Raw genomic sequence first — 24,604 nt, 5'->3', positions numbered from 1 at the left:
ACACTATAAGGCTCTATGTTATACTAATCACACTATAAGGCTCTATGTTATACTGATCACACTATAAGGCTTTATGTTATACTGATCACACTATAAGGCTCTATGTTCTACTGATCACTCTATAAGGCTCTATGTTCTACTGATCACACTATAAGGCTCTATGTTCTACTGATCAAACTATAAGGTTCTATGTTATACTGATCACACTATAAGGCTCTATGTTATACTGATCACTCTATAAGGCTCTATGTTATACTGATCACACTATAAGGCTCTATGTTATACTAATCACACTATAAGGCTCTATATTATACTGATCACACTATAAGGCTCTATGTTATACTGATCACACTATAAGGCTCTATGTTATACTGATCACACTATAAGGATCTATGTTATACTGATCACACTATAAGGCTCTATGTTATACTGATCACACTATAAGGCTATATGTTATACTGATCACTCTATAAGGCTCTACTGATCACACTATAAGGCTCTATGTTATACTGATCACACTATAAGGCTCTATATGATATTGATCACACAATAAGGCTCTACTGATCACACTATAAGGCTCTATGTTATACTGATCACTCTATAAGGCTCTATGTTCTACTGATCACACTATAAGGCTCTATGTTATACTGATCACACTATAAGGCTCTACTGATCACACTATAAGGCTCTATGTTATACTGATCACACTATAAGGCTCTATGTTATACTGATCACACTATAAGGCTCTATGTTATACTGATCACACTATAAGGCTCTATGTTATACTGATCACACTATAAGGCTCTATGTTATACTGATCACACTATAAGGCTCTATGTTATACTGATCACACTATAAGGCTCTATGTTATACTGATCACTCTATAAGGCTCTATGTTATACTGATCACACTATAAGGCTCTATGTTATACTGATCACTCTATAAGGCTCTATGTTATACTGATCACACTATAAGGCTCTATGTTATACTAATCACACTATAAGTTATACTGATCACACTATAAGGCTCTATGTTATACTGATCACACTATAAGGCTCTATGTTATACTGATCACACTATAAGGCTCTATGTTATACTGATCACACTATAAGGCTCTATGTTATACTGATCATATAAGATATGTTATACTGATCACTCAATAAGGCTCTACTGATCACACTATAAGGCTCTATGTTATACTGATCACACTATAAGGCTCTATATGATATTGATCACACAATAAGGCTCTACTGATCACACTATAAGGCTCTATGTTATACTGATCACTCTATAAGGCTCTATGTTCTACTGATCACACTATAAGGCTCTATGTTATACTGATCACACTATAAGGCTCTACTGATCACACTATAAGGCTTTATGTTATACTGATCACACTATAAGGCTCTATGTTATACTAATCACACTATAAGGCTCTATGTTATACTGATCACACTATAAGGCTCTATGTTATACTGATCACACTATAAGGCTCTATGTTATACTGATCACTCTATAAGGCTCTACTGATCACACTATAAGGCTCTATGTTATACTGAATACACTATAAGGCTCTATGTTATACTGATCACTCTATAAGGCTCTATGTTCACACTATAAGGCTCTATGTTATACTGATCATAAGGCTTTATGTTATACTGATCACACTATAAGGCTTTATGTCATACTGATCACACTATAAGGCTCTATGTTCTACTGATCACTATACTCTACTGATCACACTATAAGGCTCTATGTTATACTAATCACACTATAAGGCTCTATGTTATACTGATCACACTATAAGGCTTTATGTTATACTGATCACACTATAAGGCTCTATATGATATTGATCACACAATAAGGCTCTACTGATCACGCTATAATGCTCTATGTTCTACTGATCACACTATAAGGCTCTATGTTCTACTGATCAAACTATAAGGCTCTATGTTATACTGATCACACTGTAAGGCTCTACTGAACACACTATAAGGCTTTATGTTATACTGATCACACTATAAGGCTCTATGTTATACTAATCACACTATAAGGCTCTATGTTATACTGATCACACTATAAGGCTCTATGTTATACTGATCACACTATAAGGCTCTATGTTCTACTGATCACTCTATAAGGCTCTACTGATCACACTATCAGGCTCTATGTTCTACTGATCACACTATAAGGCTCTATGTTATACTGATCACACTATAAGGCTCTACTGATCACACTATAAGGCTTTATGTTATACTGATCACTCTATATGGCTCTATGTTCTACTGATCACACTATAGGCTCTATATGATATTGATCACACAATAAGGCTCTACTGATCACACTATAAGGCTCTATGTTCTACTGATCACACTATAAGGCTCTATGTTATACTGATCACACTATAAGGCTCTACTGATCACACTATAAGGCTTTATGTTATACTGATCACTCTATAAGGCTCTATGTTCTACTGATCACTCTATAAGGCTCTACTGATCACAATATAAGGCTCTATGTTCTACTGATCACACTATAAGGCTCTATATGATATTGATCACACAATAAGGCTCTACTGATCACACTATAAGGCTCTATGTTCTACTGATCACACTATAAGGCTCTATATTTATAAGGCTCTATGTTATACTGATCACACTATAAGGCTCTACTGATCACACTATAAGGCTCTATGTTCTACTGATCACACTATAAGGCTCTATGTTATACTGATCACACTATAAGGCTCTACTGATCACACTATAAGGCTTTATGTTATACTGATCACACTATAAGGCTCTATGTTATACTAATCACACTATAAGGCTCTATGTTATACTGATCACACTATAAGGCTCTATATGATATTTATCACACAATAAGGCTCTACTGATCACACTATAAGGCTCTATGTTCTACTGATCACACTATAAGGCTCTACTGATCACACTATAAGGCTTTATGTTATACTGATCACACTATAAGGCTCTATGTTATACTGATCACACTATAAGGCTCTATGTTATACTGATCACACTATAAGGCTCTATGTTATACTAATCACACTATAAGGCTCTATGTTATACTGATCACACTATAAGGCTCTATGTTATACTGATCACACTATAAGGCTCTATGTTATACTGATCACACTATAAGGCTCTATGTTAGACATGGTAACAAATAGTTTAATATAGCTTACTATAGCTTACTTTTAGCTAAAATTATTTCCACTAGTAGTAGCTAGCTAACATTAACAGGCTAGGTTAGGCTACTGCCTTAATCACTAATCGTATTCATCACACACAAAATACAAAACAATAATTTAATTGGCAGATTCCTTTTTATTAATGTTTTACAATTGGATTATCCCAAATAAAAACACACATCAACATAGCTACCAAGGATAGTGGGACTGCACTTCGGGAGAAGCGGGAATGGGGTGGAGGCGGAAACTGCAGCAACGCTATGAGCGGGTGGCTGGGGTGCTGCTGGCGGTGTTGTAGCTGATCAGGGGCACTGGAGGGCGGCAGCCAATTGCCACCACAATCTTGCCTAAATGGAAGGCCGGCCCTGCACCTCTGACATTGCCTAATCAAAAACAATGATTTGCTATGTAGCTCTGATTTAATCTAGATCTAAATTAGGCCCTAATTTTTGTTCAGTTACCTTGGGGTGGACAAATTAACATATGGCTTTACACGAGGTGTAGTGGCAAATCGGTTCAAATATGACACAACCAAGAACTTTGTGAAAATCAATATAGACTTTTAATACACCAGTATCATAAGCCTGAGCGGTCCGCGGAACACACACCTTTCCAGAGCTCTTTCACTCTTCATTTTATACCCACACATACATCATCAGTTCATCCCCCAATGCAAATACAGTTACATCCCAATCCTGCTTGTTCAGCCCAGTAACGCCCACATCTGCTTTCGGCCAGATTATAATGTTGACAAGACCCTTGCTTTGACCAAAAGATAATATACATCCCCCTTTCCTGTGGCCTTTTTTTATCTCTAGTTTTTAGTGTGTCCAGCTGCCTTGGTCGCCTTCTCTTCATATGGTTGTCTAAGATCAAACAGACTTATGTGTCTCCCCTGTGATGCGATTGATGTCTGTAATCCATCAGTTGGTCATTTGGCTGACCCCCTCCTGTTTCTATCCCTCTGATCTTTGTCCAGCTGGTCTAGGCGTCTATGTGTCTGCATTTTTAGTGTCCCATACCCCCATGGCCTTTAACTGCTTCCTGCCCTATACAATAGAAAATGCATTTTACCAGAACAGGGAATGAACCCATAAGTGTATCTTTCTCTTGTGTTACCAAAATCATGTATATAATTTCTCCCACAGAGGCTAAGAGTTTTAATACAAATCCAATGAACCTCAGATATCAGTTGGATCTTCCCAGTAAACACAAACGTTGCTGCAATATTGGGCAGTTTGATGTTCAAATGGAGACTCAATTTGGATTCCAGATAATGTTATCAGAACATCATCCGGCTTATGTTGGAATCTCCTGCCCTCTATCCTCTTTATCCTTTAAGAATGATCTCTCATTTGGGAGTAAAGCTTCTCCTTTTGCAATCTTATCCAGAATCTCAGACTCTGCCTTCATTTTCTTCAACCCTACGATCCGATCCTCGAAGCCTGGCTTGCATTCGTCCTCCTCTGTGCGAATGAGTATCTCAATGTACTCCATAGTGGAGAGAGAGCTTGGTTTCAGGGCAACATCATTAAGTCTCTTGAGACAGTCAGAAGACTGCTTGATCAAATGCATCAGCGCGTCCTCAATCTTATGAAACTCAACCTCAAGCTTATCCAGCATCTCCTTGGTTTCCATAGATTTGCCCCACGCCTTCATGAAGTTGTCCTTCAGTTCTTGGATAGTCTTTTTCTCAGTCTTTGTTTCATATGTCAACAAGACTTTTTCCCTGTCGTGGTCAGTGGAAGAGCATTTTCCTGGACATATGGTACAGTTACCATCATCATCCATCACAGCACAACTGTTGATGTCATCCTCCATTGGAAGGAAACAGCAGGTGTGACATGTAAAATTGCACACCTTGCAGTTTGTTGCAAAGTCTTGGGATAATTTGCTTCTCTTCACCTGCAGCACATTTACCTCGGTCTCAAAGTTTTTGTTCTGTTTCATGTTCTCGTCCTCGTTCTCCAGACACTGTTTGAAGCTTTTGATCTCACTTAGCTTTGACAGACCTGCTGTGATCTGAGGGGTCAGGCGTGTCATGGTCTTCTCCAGAAGCTCACGTTCTTTCAGAACGTTCTTTGTCAGGGTCAGATCTTTGCTCTCAATGCTTTCAAGTTCTTGGAAAAATTTCTTCATCTCCTTGAAAGTTGACCTCCATTGCTCTGGACACTGGGCCTTATGATCATCATCAGAATCATCCTCTTCAGAGCTGCTCTCTGTCTCCTTTAAGAACAGAATTGAACTGTTGAATTTGAAATGGGTTGGTAGCCCCTTCTTGTTTTTCTTACAGGGCAGATTTGCAGCTTTGATGGCCTCTAGCACCGGTATGTGCTTCCCATCAACAAATGTCACAAGCATCAGGATGTTCTCAGCAACATCCTTTCCAAAGATGGACAGGATGGAATCAAAGATGTATCTCTGGGAGTGACTGAGACGAACAAGTGATGCCTGCACTACAAAGCAGACTGCATCAATGTGATCAATCCCTAAAGGATGACACAAGAAATTCTTCATCATCTGGATGAGCATTTTATCTTGAGCAATTCCTCTGGTGTCTCCGAACCCTGGTGTGTCAATGACGGTCAGAGAATAAGGAATCTGAAAGCCTGGCTGGTTGTAGAGCTCATATGATGTCACAACCACAGTCTGGCTCTCAGCCTGTGACCTGTTGGTCACCTCATGGATGAGCTTAAAGCGATAATAGTCTTCCCACTTTACCCCGAGGATGTAGTTTATCATGACATTGACCAGAGTTGTTTTTCCTGCACCTGTGGCCCCCAGAAGCAATATCACCTTGTTATTCCCTTGCTCAACTTTCCTCCCAAAAGTGTACTGGTTAAAACTTTCCTTTACACCGAACTTCTGTTCCAGATTCAGCCAGTGGATTGAGGGGTTGCCGTTTTCCACCTTCTGGGATATTTTTAGGAATTCCTCACTTTTTGCTCCTGTTGATTTGCTCGTCTTCGGTTGGGTATCAGAGACCCCAAGGGTGGTCAGCACAGTCTCAGGACTGGGAAGACTATTCCCTGTTTCGCCACAGTTAGCAGAGACTCTGATGCTGTATGCAGTGTCAGCCTCTACTCCTTCCAGTGTACCCTCTCTAGTGGTGGTTTTGATGGTGTGCCACATCTGATTGTTTATAGTCTTTACACTCTTTCTGTATTCAACCACATAACCAATGACTTCAACATCATCTCCCACTATGGTAGGAATGTCCCAGTTCACTCGGATACTTCCTGATTCTATCCTCTTCTCGGTGGGGGGTCCAGGGGGGCTACATGGGCGGGTCCTGACGTATTCTGTCCAGTCACTGGAGAGGCTCACACCAGGTCTACATACCGCCTTGCAGCTAAAGCGGTACTTTTTGTATGGGTCCAAACGACTGATGGTGACCTGGTTAGTTGTAGGATCAGATTTGACCTCGGTCCACTCAGAGTCAGCCTGCTCAGCCTGGTACAAAACCTGGTATGACTCCACAGAGGTAACACCAAGGTTGGGAGGGTTGACTTGCAAGTGGACACAGTCATGCTCCAGACTCTTGATGGTGGGAACACCTGGCTTTGATGGCAGCTCAAACTGTGGATTCAAAAGTGTCCCTCTTTCATAGACATGGATGGAGGATGCGGTGAGGAGTTTGTTTGGAATTGATGCAATGCAGAATGCAAGATTTTCTCTGCTTTCATTTGACTCTTTGAAGTCTAGGAACAGATTTATGGTTTGTCTGGTTAGGGTCGTTACCTCCCCTGAGCGAAACCACTTTTCTGCTGCAGTCTTCCCGACTGCGTTGGGGTTGTAAGGTGTCTGTGAAAAATCACTCTTAGATTCTTCCAGCAAGTAGTTCTCCAGGACTACCACATACTCTTCTTTCTCCTTCAAATAGGAAAATGCAAAACACACTACATAATCATTAGCTTCATCAAGCACTAATCCATCCAATTCACTGCTTGAGTACACAACTTGAACCTCTTTCATTATGTCAAGGTAAGAGCTGACAACATTCATCTCTCTCTCTCTGTCGTCCAGGTATGTGATCATGAGGTCATTCTGGAATGGAGAACGTTCTTTGCTGTTGAGCATTTTTATCAGCTCTTCCTCCTCCATTCCTCCTCCTCTTATGTTGGGAAGAACCTTGCAGAGACCTTTCTGGAACACCAGCTTGTACTCTGAGCACAAGTCCCTGAACTTGTTGAACTTGGCTTTGAGTTCAGGGAACTTGATAGCCATGTCTTCCTTCATCATGTCCTGGCATTGTACATCAGTATTGTCCAGTCCGTCCAAGATTCGCTGTGCACGACGCACCAGGCTAACACTGATCTGCCTGACTAGCTGGGCAGCTGCAGAGTCCAGGTTCTTGAGAGGATAGAGCCAAACGGTCATGGGCACAGCATGTTCTCCGTTCTCCCCTAGCAGACGTGGCAGGCCGGCATACACCTTGACGGCATCTTCAAAGGTGACAGGGTTGTTTTCTAGTGCAAAATCACCATGGAAGGTGCAGTTGAATTTATTGGCCTTTTTCTTCTCTTCCTCACTCATCTTCACATTTCCCTGCCCTTCTATTGATATGAGAGGGATCTTTTTTATTGTGGCCTGCAGGTTTCCCTTGATGTCCTGGTGGTTCTCTCCTGAGGAAACCTCTTGGTCAAAAACGAAGAAGGCCTGCGCTCCGTAGAGCAGGCCAGTCACCACATGGGTTGAAGAGCCCTCTTGTAAGACATTCGAGTATTTCACATTTCCTGGCCCCAGGTGGTCCATGGTCAACTGCTCGAAGTGAGTGGTGGCACGGTACTGCAGAGAAACCCTAGACTGACGCTTTGAGGTCTTTTTGTCATGTAGGAATTCAGCAGAACCCTTCACACTGACTAAGCCACCAAGAAAACTGGCCTCAAGAGATGCAGACACATTCAAAGCTTCTGACTTGGCTTCACTTGAGTCTGAAGTAATGATTTTGAAGTCGGTGTTCGGTTGTGGACGGACATTGATGTGTTTCTGAAGCATCTCAGAATCCCAGAGAGTGATACCTGCAGTTTAAAGAGAATGACCAAAGAACATTTATTTAGAAAATTATACTCCAACGTGTAAATATTTCTATATGTAAACATGGTTTTATTCAAATAACTAATTTAGGGTAAATATTTAACTCAGAGTAAATATTCTAGGTGTTAACCCACAGTTAGAAAACCGACACCCTCAGAAGTAAAGAATGCTCTGTAGCACCATGTGAACCAGTCTGGAAAGGGGTTCTATCTGGAGCTTCTTTCAGGTCAAATAGAACCTTTGCTCCAAATAAAAGTTGCTATTTGGAACCAGAAAGAGTTCTATCTAGAACGTTCCCCTACAGGGACAAATGGTGCCACATACAATCATTAAGAAAGTGCCATCTTTGTCATTGACAGCATTACTACTATAGGAACACTTCAAAAACAACCTGCATGACATCACCCTTTTGTCCCAAGTGCATCCTCTAGCTTTTCTTACTCTGTGGTAACCATAGAGCTGCACCAGAAAGATCATCTCTCTCTCTGCAATGACCGCTTCTGTGACAGTATCATAGAGGACTTAAGTGCCCAAAAGCCTGTTTTAGCATGGGCAGCTCCATTCAGGACTTTCACCATTTGAAGTACTCAACTGGGAGAGACTTCCTTTGGGTTAAAATAAGGAATTAAATCTGGGTCCCAAGGTGGGCTCAGACAGAATATAATTAGTGCCACCTGGTGAGGTTAGCATAGGGCTAGCATATGCCATGTTATCTGATGGGACCAGCAACAATTTAGCGTTCTGTCACATGCAAGTAAATCAACAATTTTAATTAGCTGAGACGTATTTTGAGCTGGAGAAACTGTTTAAATGTAAATGGTTGCTTCTGTTCACAATTATGTCCCCAATGTCTTCAACTTCTATGAATGTATTATCAGTTAGTAAATAAACTGTAAAGGTGCAGACCACCACCTACTGTGTGGAGTGTTACAGTATAGTCTGAACAGGTATAATACCAAGGTTGGTGTTTTACTGACATCTGCAGTAATGGAATGTCTGTTCAGAAGTGCATTTCATTGGCTGACCCCTCCTGTTGATTCTTCCTTAATCCATAGAAACTACTTTAAAATGGTGAAAGCCCTCAATGGTGTTCCCCGTGCTGAAACAGTGTGCCCTCTATCCAACTCAATGGTGGAAACACTGTCAATGAATTTAAGATGATGCATATTGATTACCTCCAAACCAAAGAGGAATAGTTTCCTGTACCTGGGATGAGGACATCTCTACGACAGTCATACAGCATCCCCAGCTGGAAGGGTCGGCCCAGAGCGGCTAGCTCGATGGTCTCCGAGTCAGACATGACTCAGTGTTCTGAAAACATATCAGACCTGGGGTCACTTCAGCAGCCCCGGTATTAGAACCTTTCAACAGATCATTTGGCTGTTAACAAAATTACTTGTTTTTTTTGCTCATTGCCCAGGCAATGCAGCGTGTGTAAAAATCACTGATATACAGTATGTTATGGAAACATTTGAGTCACTCACATCTTTGTCCACCAGTCTTGTTGTTCTTTCTGAACAGGAAGAGGTCTCTGGAGCTCTTATTTCTTTGGATAAAACCCTTGAACTGCAGAAACACAAAGACACTGTATATGTTGATGACTGACAGACATAATACAGTCTTAATTAAAACAATCCACATAAAGATTTGACCGAAGTAATGCACCATGGGTAAAAATAAAATAAAAATAGGAGACATGTTACAATTGTGATTAGAAAAGTTTTCACTCTGTAATCGTTCTTCAGCAAAACGGCAGCCACACCTCTGTTCTTTGCATTCAGCTTAGCTTTTGGATGAGGCTGGTAAACCCTCCGGAAGGGCTGTCAGTCAGCGCTCTAGATGATATTCACAGGATAGTTTTTTAAAAGTATTTTGAAGCTATATATGGTTTACTTTCTTGTTTGTAAACAATGGAGAAATAAAACCGTATATCATTGTCATCATTTATGCAACTATAAGCCATGCTAACATCATTGGGAGTTTCTAGAATTTGAAGATATTGGGTGCTCAGCTCCCCCCAAAAAATGGAATTTTTGTCTCTGCATCATATCCTATTGTTGAGTTGCTGTCTCAGGTTCTTGTTTGTTACAGTGTCTTTGTCTTTCCTCTTCTGGTGTCTCTGCATCATATCCTATTGTTGTGTTGCTGTCTCAGGTTCTTGTTTGTTACAGTGTCTTTGTCTTTCCTCTTCTGGTGTCTCTGCATCATATCCTATTGTTGTGTTGCGGTCTCAGGTTCTTGTTTGTTACAGTGTCTTTGTCTTTCCTCTTCTGGGGTCTCTCCATCATATCCTATTGTTGTGTTGCTGTCTCTTGTGTTTTGTGCCTCATCTACTCTTCTGTTGCCATCTATCTCTGTGTCTTGTCTGCTGGGTTGCTGTCTTTCTTGTTTGTTAGTTTTTGTCAATATCCAGAATGGCCAGGTTCTTGTTTGTTACAGGGGATACTATTGAGGTAGGTTCTTAAGTGTCTTTGTTTTGGGTCTGTGTCTAGCTCACCTAAATCCTCCTCTTCCCTACCATTTGCCCCTAGCTGCTGCTGTTCTAAGTGCTCCACTGTCCTGCTGTTCTAAGTGCTCCACTGGCCTGGTTCATCATATCCATTGTCTTTCCTCTTCTGGTGTCTCTGCATCATATCCTATTGTTGTGTTGCTGTTCTAAGTGCTCCACTGGTTGCTGCTGTTCTAAGTGCTCCACTGGCCTGCTGTTCTAAGTGCTCCACTGGTTGCTGCTGTTCTAAGTGCTCCACTGGCCTGCTGTTCTAAGTGCTCCACTGGTTGCTGCTGTTCTAAGTGCTCCACTGGCCTGCTGTTCTAAGTGCTCCACTGGTTGCTGCTGTTCTAAGTGCTCCACTGGCCTGCTGTTCTAAGTGCTCCACTGGTTGCTGCTGTTCTAAGTGCTCCACTGGCCTGCTGTTCTAAGTGCTCCACTGGCCTGCTGTTCTACGTGCTCCACTGGTTGCTGCTGTTCTAAGTGCTCCACTGGCCTGCTGTTCTAAGTGCTCCACTGGCCTGCTGTTCTAAGTGCTCCACTGGTTGCTGCTGTTCTAAGTGCTCCACTGGTTGCTGCTGTTCTAAGTGCTCCACTGGCCTGCTGTTCTAAGTGCTCCACTGGTTGCTGCTGTTCTAAGTGCTCCACTGGTTGCTGCTGTTCTAAGTGCTCCACTGGCCTGCTGTTCTAAGTGCTCCACTGGCCTGCTGTTCTAAGTGCTCCACTGGTTGCTGCTGTTCTAAGTGCTCCACTGGCCTGCTGTTCTAAGTGCTCCACTGGCCTGCTGTTCTAAGTGCTCCACTGGTTGCTGCTGTTCTAAGTGCTCCACTGGCCTGCTGTTCTAAGTGCTCCACTGGCCTGCTGTTCTAAGTGCTCCACTGGTTGCTGCTGTTCTAAGTGCTCCACTGGCCTGCTGTTCTAAGCGCTCCACTGGTTGCTGCTGTTCTAAGTGCTCCACTGGCCTGCTGTTCTAAGTGCTCCACTGGCCTGCTGTTCTAAGTGCTCCACTGGCCTGCTGTTCTAAGTGCTCCACTGGCCTGCTGTTCTCATCAGTCCTCCTTGGCTCTGAAAGGTAGCAAGGAAGAGGTACAACATGCCATCAGATAGATTTAAAAGGCGACTGCCCTTCCTGATTTGGTCTCCTTTTAGATTTGGTTCATTAAGAAATGCTAGCGGCCATGACTGAATTCAACTGTGAGTTAGTTTCAGAGTGTGGTTCCATGTGGGTGTCTCGTGTGTGTGTGTGTGTTCGCAGGTGGGATTAGTTAGCAAAATTAGTTCACCAATTAGCTTCAGCTGGCTGGTGTGCAACCTGACTTTGAATAGCCCATCTCCGGGGTTAGTTAGGGATCGTCAATAAATTACACAATGTAAAGGAGACAATATTTTCATGTTGCACACCTTTTAGTTCTCATTAACGCTTTCAATATTTGCAAAGGCATTTATACAATTGGTTTGAGGTTAAGTCATTGACATTTGGAGCTATTGGAATTTTAACATATGTTACCATGTACTGTATAATTTACCTATGGTCCCTAACTAGCCCCATAGGGATATCCAAAGTCAGCCCAAATTTACCACAGACATTACAATCTTGGCCGTGTGCAGCTGCACTCCGAATGGATGATTACTTATGTGCTGCCAGCTGTAGATAGCTAGCTACACTGCATGTGCTTTCTTCCTGTCCTACAGTTACAAATAACACCGTTCAGATGATTAAATAGCAGCCTACCTTTTGACTCTTGGTTGTTGTACCATACATTTTTTATTACATAATTTGAATTCCATCTTTTTGGCGATTCTCGTTGAGCAGTGGAGAACATACTATTAATGTTTTATCCACAACTCTGTCCATCGCGAATAATGTACAATGTTTTTTTCAGCTTTACTCACGGGACAATGGCATACAACACAGTGTAAGCATAGCCTAGTGTTGTAATATTTAATTTTAATATATTTTGTATTCATTCAGGTTCACAGTGCGGACCAAACCAAGGTCCCCGTGCCGAACGGTTTGTTAGGTATACCTGTACCGTTACAGCCCTGTCCTAGTATCCTAGTATACTGACACAACCAGGGCAACTCAACTGTAAAGAAACGTTTTAAAATGTTCACATAACAGCGCAACACAACTCCAAACACGACAGATAAGAAGCTACAATTAGCCCCCTAGGCTTTATGAATATTAAGAGACTTGAGCCAAAGAAAAATGGACTTTTGGAATGGAATGAGTTAACAGACCTCGTCAGTTCTACCATTGCATAACATTTGAGGACACTATTTAAAGGCCTGTGTATTTAATGTTTTGTTCCCTGTACAATATAACCACAAAACTGGCCATCTTTTCCCCCCTCTTTCAGGCTGCCCTCCCCCTTCCTGCAGGTTCACCTCTCTGCAGTGCAACAACAATAGAAAAAGTAAGTGACTAAATAAGTAGCTAAATGGAAAAAAAAGAGTAAAAATAAAAGCACAATGAAATTATTTCACCAATTTAATAATGGGCAGTTCTTTACAAACAGTTACATAGCCTATATGGAAATAACACGAGCCAAGCATGTTTACATGTAGAATGATATAGGTTATAACACCTGTGATTAATTTCATTTCATCAGTTCTACCACCTCAACATTGATCATTTTAAAAAGGGTTAATTATGTTGTACCAAATTTCAGCTTCCGTCCACAAGGGGCGCTGTGTCGCTGTCAGAGGATATGTGCTTCTGTCAAAAAAACAGTTGCTCATGTCTTCAGTCTCAGCTAGCTACAGAAACGAAACCCATCAAATACACTTGCTGGAAAAAAACGACTTTTACTAATATCATGACTTCTATCAACATCCTTAGTTTGCCCATTCACTAAATATACTGTTAAATAACTCAGACTCACAACCAACACCTTTAGGATTCTGAAACTTAACGCTCACTTATTAGCATTAGCCTACCCTTATGCTGATGGAGACTAGTTAGCTGCCAACAACCCTGCAGCTAACTCTGCTGCTGCACTGACTTTTCTGACTGTTCCTCATTCACTACTCAACCTGCTATTTTATTTTGTGCCTTTTTGGAAGAAATTCTGAATATCCATATTTGTTGTGTTATGCTGAGGTGTTTTACTGAGTGATGGGATTGACATCTAACCGGTGCTGTAGGGGTGGGGTCAAGGGGCAGGAGCGGTCCACTGTGTTGTTATATCTCGACCAATCACAGCAGACACTGAGTCACATCAGGGCCTTCTTGCAGTTCCTGCTACTGCCTAGCAAAGAATATTGGATAGTTTATTTTAGTCACTCAAATGTGCATAGCACAACTGATGTGTGGTTATGGAAACTCATATCAGACTGGAATGTTAGAAATACCATCAAAATGGTCGGGGCTGGACCACTAACATTCAGGGCTGAAGCCCTGGAAAACCAGACCTAATGACACCACTGGCTAACATACTGGGTATGGATACATGTTTATAGAAAACATGCCTTGCATTGAATGCCGGCCTATAAGGGAGTTGAATGTAAATACTGAATGTAATAAATCCTGAATAAACTGTTTGCATTTTTCTGTGTCAGGTGTGACGTGTCAGAGAAGAGATGGGACAACAAGGCATCAATAGAATCTATTTATTGCAAAGCTACAGAGGATTCTCAGATATTGACAGGCATTGTTTTTGTGGATATTAAAGGTATACAATGATTGTGTTCCTTGTCCAATAATTCATTATGTGGATCATTTAACCGTTTATGCCTTTGTCTCTTAGTATGTGGATACATTTCATACAGTTTTCTGATTTCCTTTTGCATTTTCCAGCTGAATTCTTGTCCTTTCATCTTTCTCTCGCTGTCTATTGTGTTTTATTAATGTTTGTCTTTGGTTCTCAAGCTCCTGTCTTCGTTTTTCTTCCATCTTTTGTTCTGTTTCCATTCTCACTTTCTCAGCTAGGAGCTGCCTGTTATCCTCTTCTGTCTTTTTCCTTTCCTTCTCTGCTTTCTGTTTTTCCTTCTCCATGTTCTGTTTTTCCTTCTCCATGTTCTGTTTGTCCTCCTCCGCTTTCTGTTTATCAGTTCTTGCTTGATCGCGGTCTTTCTCTGCCTGATCCGCTCGCTCTTTTGATGCATCTCCACCCATTCTCTTGTTGATCTTGTAGGTCTCCGACTTAGAGATTAGATATGAAAATAACCAAAAAACAGACAGTGAATGCTTTTGCTCTCGAAACAGTATTTTTTGTACTGTATATTTGGTACTGTTTCCTGAAGAAAGTGTTCCAGCTTCGACTACATTTTGTTTTGATAAACGTGGGTTCTTAGACTCAGTAGAAGCTATTAAGGTATTTGTGATCCACTTAGCAGGATGGTCAAACAAGGCTAACTTTGTTTCTTTAATACCTTGAGACAATATAACAACCGCCTCTGTTTATAATCTACAAACACTGTAAATAAACATTTGTAAATGTGTTCTTAATGGACTAGCCTAGTTAAATAAAGTTGAACAAAAATGTAAAATATATTGTTCGTGAAAAAATATAGATATTTTCTCATCTGTCCGTTCAAGTGAAATGGTGCTGGGTGTGTAAAGTAGTAGTCATGCTGTCTTCCACTGAGTCTCTTTCCAAGTTGGTGAATGTGTAAATTCAACATGATTGCGTTCAAGTGCTTCTAAATCTCAAGAGTAATTCAGTACACTCAAACTAGCTAGGCTTCAGTAAATTATTATATACAGATTATTTTCACTCCATCAGGGATACAGTACACAGACAGGAATAATATGATAGACAATCAAATTCTCTCCTTGAGCGTTTTTTGCGTTAGAGGACACCCAGATATTTGGCTTGATAAAGCTCCAAAACAAGTTAAAGGCTTGAACAGAAGCCAGTTAATTAATAAATCAACAAAAACAGAAGAAACTGTAGCTACTTTGAAGAAACTCAAATATAAAATTTATTTAGATTTGTTGTTTTTTAAATGGTTACCTCAGTGCATTATTCCATATGTGTTATTTCATAGTGTTGATCTCTTCACTATTATTCTACAATGTAGAAAATAGTACAAATAAAGAAAAACACTAGAATTAGTAGGTTTGTCCAAACTTTTGACTGGTGCTGTATGTAAGTGTTATTGTAATAAGATGTATAGTGGCAGAACATCCCGCGTCTTGAAAGTACGTATTGGAGAACATAAATCCACTATTAGAAGTCAAAATATCACCTTGCCAGTTGAGACACTTTATAGAACACAATCATTATATTAATGAATTGCGTTGCGTCGGGATCAAAAAAGTTCATCCACGTATATGTGGTGACCATGACAACAAATTACTACAAAGAGAAGCCATGTGGATATATACATTAAATTCTGTATCTCCACATGGTGTAAACGAAGCATTAGACTTCACCTATTTCATATACGCCACATTTAGACTGTTAAACAAGAACACCGTCCATATCAGACCTTATCGTTTATGAGTTCGCCCCAAATATTTATGAACGGCTTTGCCTGATGTCCTGTGTGAATTGATACGGTGTATTTAGGTGAGCGGACACCTGGTGCGATTGATTTGAGTTGCCCTTCATTCCTGCTCCCAAACCCTATAATTCTGTTTCTTTGTAACTAATTTGTATACAGGTAGAGCAGAAAATACATCACTGATGAGTCAACCCTGAATAGAACCACCTGCTGCTCATCTGTTGTTCTTTACAAACGCTGTTTTGAATTCAAATAAAGTTGTACCTACACTGAAGGCTGTTTAGCTGAAACGTCTGTGTACGTTATCCCCGATGCAGTGAGAATAATACAAACATCGAAAATGAAGTAAGCGTTACGCGACAACTTTGAGTGCGAATCAGTTTGTTTGAAAAGCTACAGTCTGGGATTTGTACATACATTTTAGGACATTTAAATTGACACAGAATAACCATACATTTTTGAAGAATATAACTTAAATACGTTATGAGCTTAGTACAATCACATTACCCCATTAGAACCCCACATAAACGATGATTTTACTCCATTGTTTGTAAATGTAAAGAATCAATGTATAGATTAAAAGCATGGTTAAAACTATTATGTCGGTCTTGGCATCTAGAGCACTGTCAATTTGACAGGGATTACATTCCCCTGGCCCCATCGCTCAGTTGTATACCACAATAAGTGGAGAAAGGCACAATTTGTTGATCATTTCTCAAAGATCAATTCAAGCTAGAATCTACATTTGGTGAAACAACGCAGCGATAAAAGAAAACAGAGTAGCATCCGGCAGTGTTTTTTTTTTGTTGCAATGATGTCCGATTGAAAAAAACAACAACGTTTAAAGTAATTTCTTCGTCGTTGTAATATCCCAAACGGACGTGCCAGTTTCACCAACTACCAACAATTTAATGATTTCCCGTAAAGGTTTTGCTAAGCAACCATTTAAGCCTAACGTTGAAATATGATATTAAAGGTAGTACCCTACCTTAAATCAACGAAGCTTGCCGATGGATGTCAAACAGAATAAAATCACACGTAGATGTTCAAAATAGAAGCCAAGGATTCAACATACACCAGCAAGTATGAGATTAATCTCTACCCAGATGTAGACTGGCGTCTGACACTCTCTTCTATAGACCAAATCACAGAGTTTCTAAACCCAGAGGCGCAACATCGCAAGATTTCCAGGAACACTTGTGAAATAGACTAAACAGAAGAGGCCGGGGTTTGAGGCTTGAGAAGTTAATGAGTGTGAAATGTCTTCCTTAGTTATGAATTTTCCCGAAATCAAAAGGCTCAACAAAGATTCGAGTCAATTTCTTAAGTAGTTGAACATGTTATTACGCCAACCTCGTGAAAGTGATAAAGTGACACGTTTTAATTTTCGTCAAAAACAAGTTTATATCGAAAGACTGCCTTTTGATTTGACGGGCTGTACATGCGCAGACGACCGTTAGACCGATGACTTGCTTCTACGTCTGAGCGTCACTAGCCAACGTCAACATGACATCCCCTACAAGTGTAGTCGGGATTTCTGTTGGAGAGAAGCAGTTTTTGCTTATCTTCATACTGTACTGTCTTTGACCAAATCTCTTTTTATTGTAAAACACGTGACCACCCCACACCTACACTCTTCTTGTAAATCATATAATGAGTAAAGGTCAGCTTCTGTGGTAACATTGGAGACAGAGTTTATCCTCTACTCTTGAAGTACTCCCTCATGTGTAGTTTAACAGTCAGCCTATGGTCTCATGAGTCTTCTCAGGTACCCCCTGGGGAAAGGCCAAGTACCCCCAGACGTCCTGGTACCCCTGGGTAGGAACCACGGCTCTAGTGGATACAGACTGCTACAGTAGCCTACTGGTGGTCATTGAGTTGATCTGATTAATTGTATTTCTGCTTTGTATGCTACTTTGAGTACAGTACAACTCCAGTACAATGCCCATGCACTGATGGGTGAAGGTGAATATAAACTTTATTACATTGTCCTTACAGCAGAGTAAGTTGATTGACATTCATATAGGTACAAAATAACAATTTAATCATTGGCAAAGTGTGAATAATGGATTTAGGCCTTCAGTTGGGAAATAAATTCCAATAGGTCCTACATCATCAAATTCTAAAATCATGAAAAATACCAGAAACAGAGCATCACTTAAAGGGGAATGGAAACACTTTAGGCAGTAAGTATAATAGATGTATTCAATCCACTAATCTTAAACATATATTTAACATAAAAACATCTCTATATTTAGTATTTTGATCGTCAAAAAGGTTTATTTAAGATATGGTCAGCACCGATTTTAATTGCCATAGTAACAACTGACGCCAGGGAGTCATTGGCAGGAATCAGCTAATTGTCTGTAGTATTGAGTTGTCGCGCGGAGAGTGAATTGAAGAGCGTGATGTTAGGTGATGACAATGAGTAACTCAAACACAAACTGAATAGCGCCAGGCTGTATGAATTGGCTCCAACAACAATTGGAAGCTAACATCGGCCTACCCAAGGACCCACAACTTTTGAAGAAATGGCTTCATGTCCTGAAGAGAAGTACGTTTTCTGCTGTTTTCACCCGATTTGTCCAACTTATCACCTCTAAAATATCAATAAACCACTCTAAAGAGAATAAATATGTCTCATTACACACAGTGCATTCAGAAAGTATTCAGACCCCTTGACTTTTTCCACATTTTGTTATGTTACAGCATTATTCTAAAATGGATTAAATTAAATAAAACCAATGAAGTTGTAGAAACATCCCAAAGATGATAAATGGAAACAGGGTAAACCTGAGCTCAATTTCGAGTCTCATAGCAAAAGGTCTGAATTTCTTACGTAAATAAGGTATTTCTGTTTTTAAATAAATATATAAAACTTTTTGCTTTGTCATTATGGGGTATTGTGTGTATATTAGGTACATTAAAAAAAAATACATTTTAGAATAAGGCTGTAAGGTAACAAAATGTGGAAAAAGTCAAGGGGTCTGAATACTTTCCAAATGCACTGTACTGATGCAAATAAGATAAGCGCTGGATGGGGTTACATAATTAAAGGAAATAGTGGAGACATTAGCAGAGCTATAGGCTCAGCACAAGTAGTAGAAGTAGAAGCCCTGTTAGAAGCAACAAGACTGTCACCGCTGTTGAAAGGAGAGGACCGAGGTGCAGCGTGGTGAGCGTACATTTTCTTTATTAAATTAAAATGACGCCGAACAAAAAACAATAAACACTACAAAACCAAACCGTGAAGCTCAAAGGCTTTGTGCTCTAAACAAAGTCAACTTCCCACAAACACAGGTGGAAAAAAAAGGGATGCCTAAGTATGGTTCTCAGTCAGAGACATCGATAGACAGCTGCCTCTGATTGAGAACCACACCCGGCCAAACACATAGAAATACACAACACAGAAAATAGAATACCCACCCCGACTCACGCCCTGACCAAACCAAAATAGAGACATAAAAAGGATCTCTAAGGTCAGGGCGTGACAAAGATGTACAGGAAATAGAATACCCACCCCAACTCACGCCCTGAACAAACCAAAATAGAGACATAAAAAGGATCTCTAAGGTCAGGGCGTGAAACAAAGATGTACAGGAAATAGAATACCCACCCCAACTCACGCCCTGACCAGACCAAAATAGAGACATAAAAAGGATCTCTAAGGTCAGGGCGTGAAACAAAGATGTACAGGAAATAGAATACCCACCCCAACTCACGCCCTGAACAGACCAAAATAGAGACATAAAAAGGATCTCTAAGGTCAGGGCGTGACAAAGATGTACAGGAAATAGTGACGGATTCTAAATATGCACAGGAAGTAGTATTTGAAGATATTCCATTGTAGGGGATAAATAGAGGAATTACTAGGGCCACATGGGGAAAAAAATAGCAGGTATACTAAAATCTGGGGATTATATAGTAGTGCATGTTAAGGCCCACCAAAAGGGCACATGGACAGAGGACCAAGAGATGGCAATGGGGAAGTTTGTTTAATGATGGGAGGTGTAACTGACAGTTAGACTTACAGGATATCTCGTTGTCTTTTGTTTGAATTGTTTATGTGTCCGCTGTGCGGGGGAAATGATAATACAAGCGGAACTACGTAGCTAATACTGTTGTAACGGGGATCGTTATTGTAGCAACACACCTTTGGAGGGAAGGCAATCCTGCGCTGCGTTAGCTAAGTTTTCATGTCATCGGGAGTAGTTCATAAACGTTGAAGAGTATGTTAGGATGAAGTGTGAATTCATGCCAGGAATAATAAGTGTGAAGTTTGATTTCCTCCCTTCTGTAATAAGCAGCCAATGAGGTATTTGTTCCTTTATTCATGTGTTAATCTGAACCTGTTATAACGCCGGTTAAACTGTTATGTATGTAAGCACTTCAGAGTTATACCAAGCTAATAAATCACTCGTAAGATAAGGTTGTAAGAGTGTGCTTAACTGTATTTTTCATTTACTTTATAGTTCTCACGGAAGGTGATAATTCTGACTAAAACTACAGAATAAAGCCACCAGTTAAAATCAAGGAACGGTTGTGCTCGTGGTTACTGAAGGGAGCTACATACATAACAGTTTAACCGGCGTTATAACAGGTTCAGATTAAGGGTCAGCGTACACCTATTAATTATATATTCACATATAAGTTAATAGTGTAATTGTTTGGTAAGGTGTTTGTTCAAGCCTTTGTTACAAGCATTATACATGTTTATACCACGTACTGAGTTTTAAATTACAGTGAATTAGAGTATAAATTACCTACTCACTTATCCAAACCTTAGCTAGAATTGATTTGACTTGATTTAGAATGTCAGAAAGAGGTAGTTTCACTAAAGGTGATAGAGATGGGGTGGGTCAAGTTGAGCAGCTGCAGCAACACCTCGCAAACTTTGAGCCTTCATCAGAACAAACAGAACAGCAGGAAGAGGCCCAGACTGGTGTGGAGTCACTTCGGCCAGTGAATGATGATACAGAGGCTGCTAATGAGATAGCACAACAAGAGCCACGAAAAGGTGAGAGGGTCCGCAGGTTAACTGAAAAGGGCAGAGAACTGCGCGACGAAAGGTGGAGACAGCTCGAACATCGTTTCAGGGTCAGCTATGAGAAGTGGAAGGCTCTGGTAAAGGAAGCAAAACTGTCACTGACAGGCTGTTGCTCTGAAGACCTACTAGAAGACCTCTTAAACAAGATTAGCCATACCTCTACAGAGCTAAACCTTGTCTACGTAAATTTGCGTCAAATCGACATTCCCGACAACGATATACTACGCAGAGTTGATACTTGTGAAGCAGTTACAATGTCTATTATCAAGACTGTAAGGTGTCATTTAAAAGGCAGGGAAGAAGGTCAAAGTAACCAGATAGAGTTGCACTGGAAGGACAGCAATTCCTTGTGCATGTCTGAACTCTCACATAAGTCAAGTCTCAACTATCAGCCCTCAAGTGCTTCCTCCCAGTCTCAAAGCAACTCAAAGGTCAACTCCAGACGCTCAAGCGTGTCATCTGTCAAGAGACAAGAGGCTGCGGCGGAAGTTGCTGCTAATCAAGCAGCTTTAGAAGTAATGGTTAAGCAAGAACGCCAACTAGAAGAGCTTCAGCGACTCGAAGATGAAGATAAGAAGAGGACAGCGGAGCAAGAAGCTGAGGCTGTGAAACGCAGCTTAGAAGAAGCTAGGCTGCGAGTCAAGTTAGAGGTAGAAAATGCTGCCAGACGAAGGACACTAGAAGACAAGCGTAGAGAGTTAGAGCGCCTAGAAGTGCTCAAGAAACTAAATGCTGCCAAGGCGCGAATGCAAGTGTATGAGCAAGATGAAAACTCAGAGGACGAGAAGAGAGAACTACTCTCTAACTGCAAATCTGTGAAAGAAGTCACGCACAGAAGTGGCTCATTTCACAGTCTCTCACCACAACATGTTGTGACAAGCACACAGCAAGAAGATGGCACCAAGACCATGTTCAGGTTACTAGCGGAATCAATCAGTGAAAGCCGCCTCCCCATACCAGAACCAGTAACATTCAATGGAGAGCCTCTCTCGTACACTGACTGGAAGGTCTCTTTTCAGACTCTAATAGACAGGAAGAACATACCAACAACTGAGAAGATATATTACTTAAGAAAATATGTCGGTGGGCCTGCCAAGAAAGCCATCGAAAGTTACTTTATGTTAGGAACAGAATCAGCCTACCATGCTGCTTGGACCATTCTTGAAGAAAGGTACGGAAACAAATTCTTCATCGCCAAGTCTTTCAGAGATAAGCTCAATGCATGGCCTACGATAGGATCCAAGGACAGTCTTGAACTTAGAGACCTTGTAGACTTTCTTCGCAGCTGTGAAGCTGCTATGTCTCAGAATAAGGGCCTGGAGGTGCTTAATGACTGTAATGAAAACCAAAAGATCCTCGCTAAACTTCCAGATTGGCTAACTTCAAGATGGAATAGAAAGGTCACAGACATCTTAGAAGAAACGGAGATCTTTCCTAGCTTCAGTCAGTTTGTGAAGTTTCTCACGAGAGAAGCCAAGATTGCTTGCAATCCTGTAACATCCCTTCATGCTTTGAAACCACGTGAAGATGGGAAACTTAAGACGCCAAGGATTCAAAACCCCAGAGCAAGGGTATTAGCAACTAACTCTGATGAGAAAGATACTGTTACTAGTTGTGTCTTCTGTGAGAAGTCAGGTCACAGTCTCCACAAATGCTGGAAGTTCATGGATAAGCCCGCCGCAGAGCGACAGAAGTTTGTTCAAGAGAATAAATTGTGCTTTGGCTGTTTAAGGCCTGGGCATCGATCGAAAGATTGTGATAACAGGAACACCTGCGACACGTGTCAGAGGAGGCATCCATCCTGCCTGCACGAAGATCGTAGTAAAGAAAGGTTAAGGGATAGGAAGACAGAGCCCCCACGAGATAAGGGGACAAGAGCGTCAAGTGAGGCCATATCTAACAGAGTCGTAAGGGACATTAACACTCACACCTCCACAATCATTCCAGTATGGGTGTCAACCACAAGTGAGCCAGATCGTGAAGTTCTTGTGTATGCACTTCTTGACACCCAGAGTGACACCACTTTTATCCTTGAAGAGACAACAAAGGCTCTCAATACAAGGAAGGAGCCAGTCCAACTGAAACTCTCTACAATGGCTTCAAGAAATACCACTGTGCCCTGCCAGAAGCTGTCTGGTTTGCAGGTTAGAGGGTTTTACTTGGAGAAGAAAATCCCTCTGCCAACGACCAACTCGAGAGAGTTTATTCCTGCAAACAGAGATCATATTCCTACTCCAGAGACTGCAAGAGCATGGTGTCATCTTGAACACATTGCAGAGGAGATTGCTCCTCAACAGAGCTGTGATGTCGGTCTCTTAATTGGCTACAACTGCTCCCAGGCTCTCCTTCCAAGAGAAATTGTGTCTGGTAAGGGAAATCAGCCTTTTGCTCAGAGAACAGATCTTGGCTGGAGCATAGTCGGCTATGGAAATCCATGTATCGACTATGGCGACCCTATTGGAGTGAGTCATCGGGTTATCGTTAGACAGGTGATGCCAAGCCTTCAATCTTCTTCCAACCTCACAAATCAAGTACACCATGTTTGTAGAACACATGTAAGAGAGGTAATCACAACACTGGACATTATCAAGACGCTTGAATCTGACTTCAACGAGAGAGCTGCAGAAGAGGACCTCATATCTCAAGAGGATATCCGGTTCCTGAAGAAAATGAAAGAGGGCATCAGACGCAAGGACAATGGACATTATGAGATGCCGCTGCCGTTTAAGGAAGAAAGACCCAATCTGCCGAACAATAAAACATGTGCAGTTCACCGACTCAAGTGCCTGGAAAGGAGGCTAAGGAGAGACAAGCAGTACTACAAGGACTACACAGCATTCATGGAAGAGACTATAGCTTGTGGAGATGCTGAGAAGGTCTCTAAAGAGGAAATTAACAAGCATCCAGCATGGTACATCCCGCACCATGGAGTTTATCACCCACAAAAGCCTGGGAAGATACGAGTCGTCTTTGACTGCTCAGCTAAGTTTCGAGAGACGTCCTTGAATGATCATCTTACCGGTCCAGAGGTGACAAACACATTGCTGGGCGTCCTTTGTCGTTTTCGTAAGGGTCCAGTTGCAATCATGTGTGACGTAGAGTGCATGTTCCACCAGTTTCATGTGAAAGCAGAAGACCAAGATTATCTACGGTTCCTTTGGTGGGAGAACGGAGATCTAGAGTCTCAACCCTCAGCGTATCGTATGATGGTCCACTTGTTCGGCGCAGCTTCATCTCCTGGTTGCGCCAACTATGGTCTCAAACATCTTGCTGCCGAAGGACGAGGAAGCTTCAGCGAGAAGTCTATCCAGTTCATAGAAAGGAACTTTTATGTTGATGATGGGTTGACGAGCGTATCGTCTGAAGCTGAAGC

At 41.2% G+C, this 24,604-nt stretch overlaps 1 protein-coding gene and 1 long non-coding RNA gene across 3 annotated transcripts; one reads left to right on the top strand and one right to left on the bottom strand.

Moving 5' to 3' along the window:
- Positions 1-3,747: 3,747 nt before the first annotated feature.
- On the bottom strand, positions 3,748-17,561 carry LOC124015128. 2 transcript variants are annotated; one of them, XM_046330087.1, is made up of 4 exons: positions 17,173-17,464; positions 9,730-9,811; positions 9,452-9,556; positions 3,748-8,229 (listed from the first exon to the last, which is right to left on the bottom strand). In XM_046330087.1, exons 3-4 carry the CDS (start codon positions 9,543-9,545, stop codon positions 4,508-4,510), a joined length of 3,816 nt encoding a protein of 1,271 aa, XP_046186043.1. In that variant the 5' UTR covers positions 9,546-9,556; positions 9,730-9,811; positions 17,173-17,464; the 3' UTR covers positions 3,748-4,507. The 2 variants fall into 2 exon arrangements, 1 of the variants encoding a protein (XP_046186043.1); XR_006835102.1 differs by lacking the exons at positions 3,748-8,229; positions 9,452-9,556; positions 9,730-9,811 and adding an exon at positions 14,330-14,877 and having other exon boundaries at positions 17,173-17,561.
- LOC124015366 lies at positions 12,436-14,929 on the top strand. The gene is made up of 3 exons (XR_006835140.1): positions 12,436-12,649; positions 13,094-13,150; positions 14,295-14,929. It is a non-coding gene; the product is annotated as an uncharacterized LOC124015366 (long non-coding RNA).
- Positions 17,562-24,604: the final 7,043 nt, after the last annotated feature.

This window comes from Oncorhynchus gorbuscha, linkage group LG02 (assembly GCF_021184085.1).
Source record: "Oncorhynchus gorbuscha isolate QuinsamMale2020 ecotype Even-year linkage group LG02, OgorEven_v1.0, whole genome shotgun sequence".
NCBI classification, from domain to species: Eukaryota; Metazoa; Chordata; class Actinopteri; order Salmoniformes; family Salmonidae; genus Oncorhynchus; species Oncorhynchus gorbuscha.
This window is presented reverse-complemented; position numbering and strand designations above follow the sequence as displayed.

What these genes read in the sequence shown, in the direction of transcription:
- LOC124015128 (XM_046330087.1), bottom strand. Translation starts at nt 9,545, where the DNA reads ATGTCTGACTCGGAGACCATCGAGCTAGCCGCTCTGGGCCGACCCTTC. An exon ending in TAGAGATGTCCTCATCCCAG is followed by an intron (nt 8,230 to 9,451) that starts GTACAGGAAACT and finishes TTTAAACTGCAG; the next exon opens with GTATCACTCTCTGGGATTCT.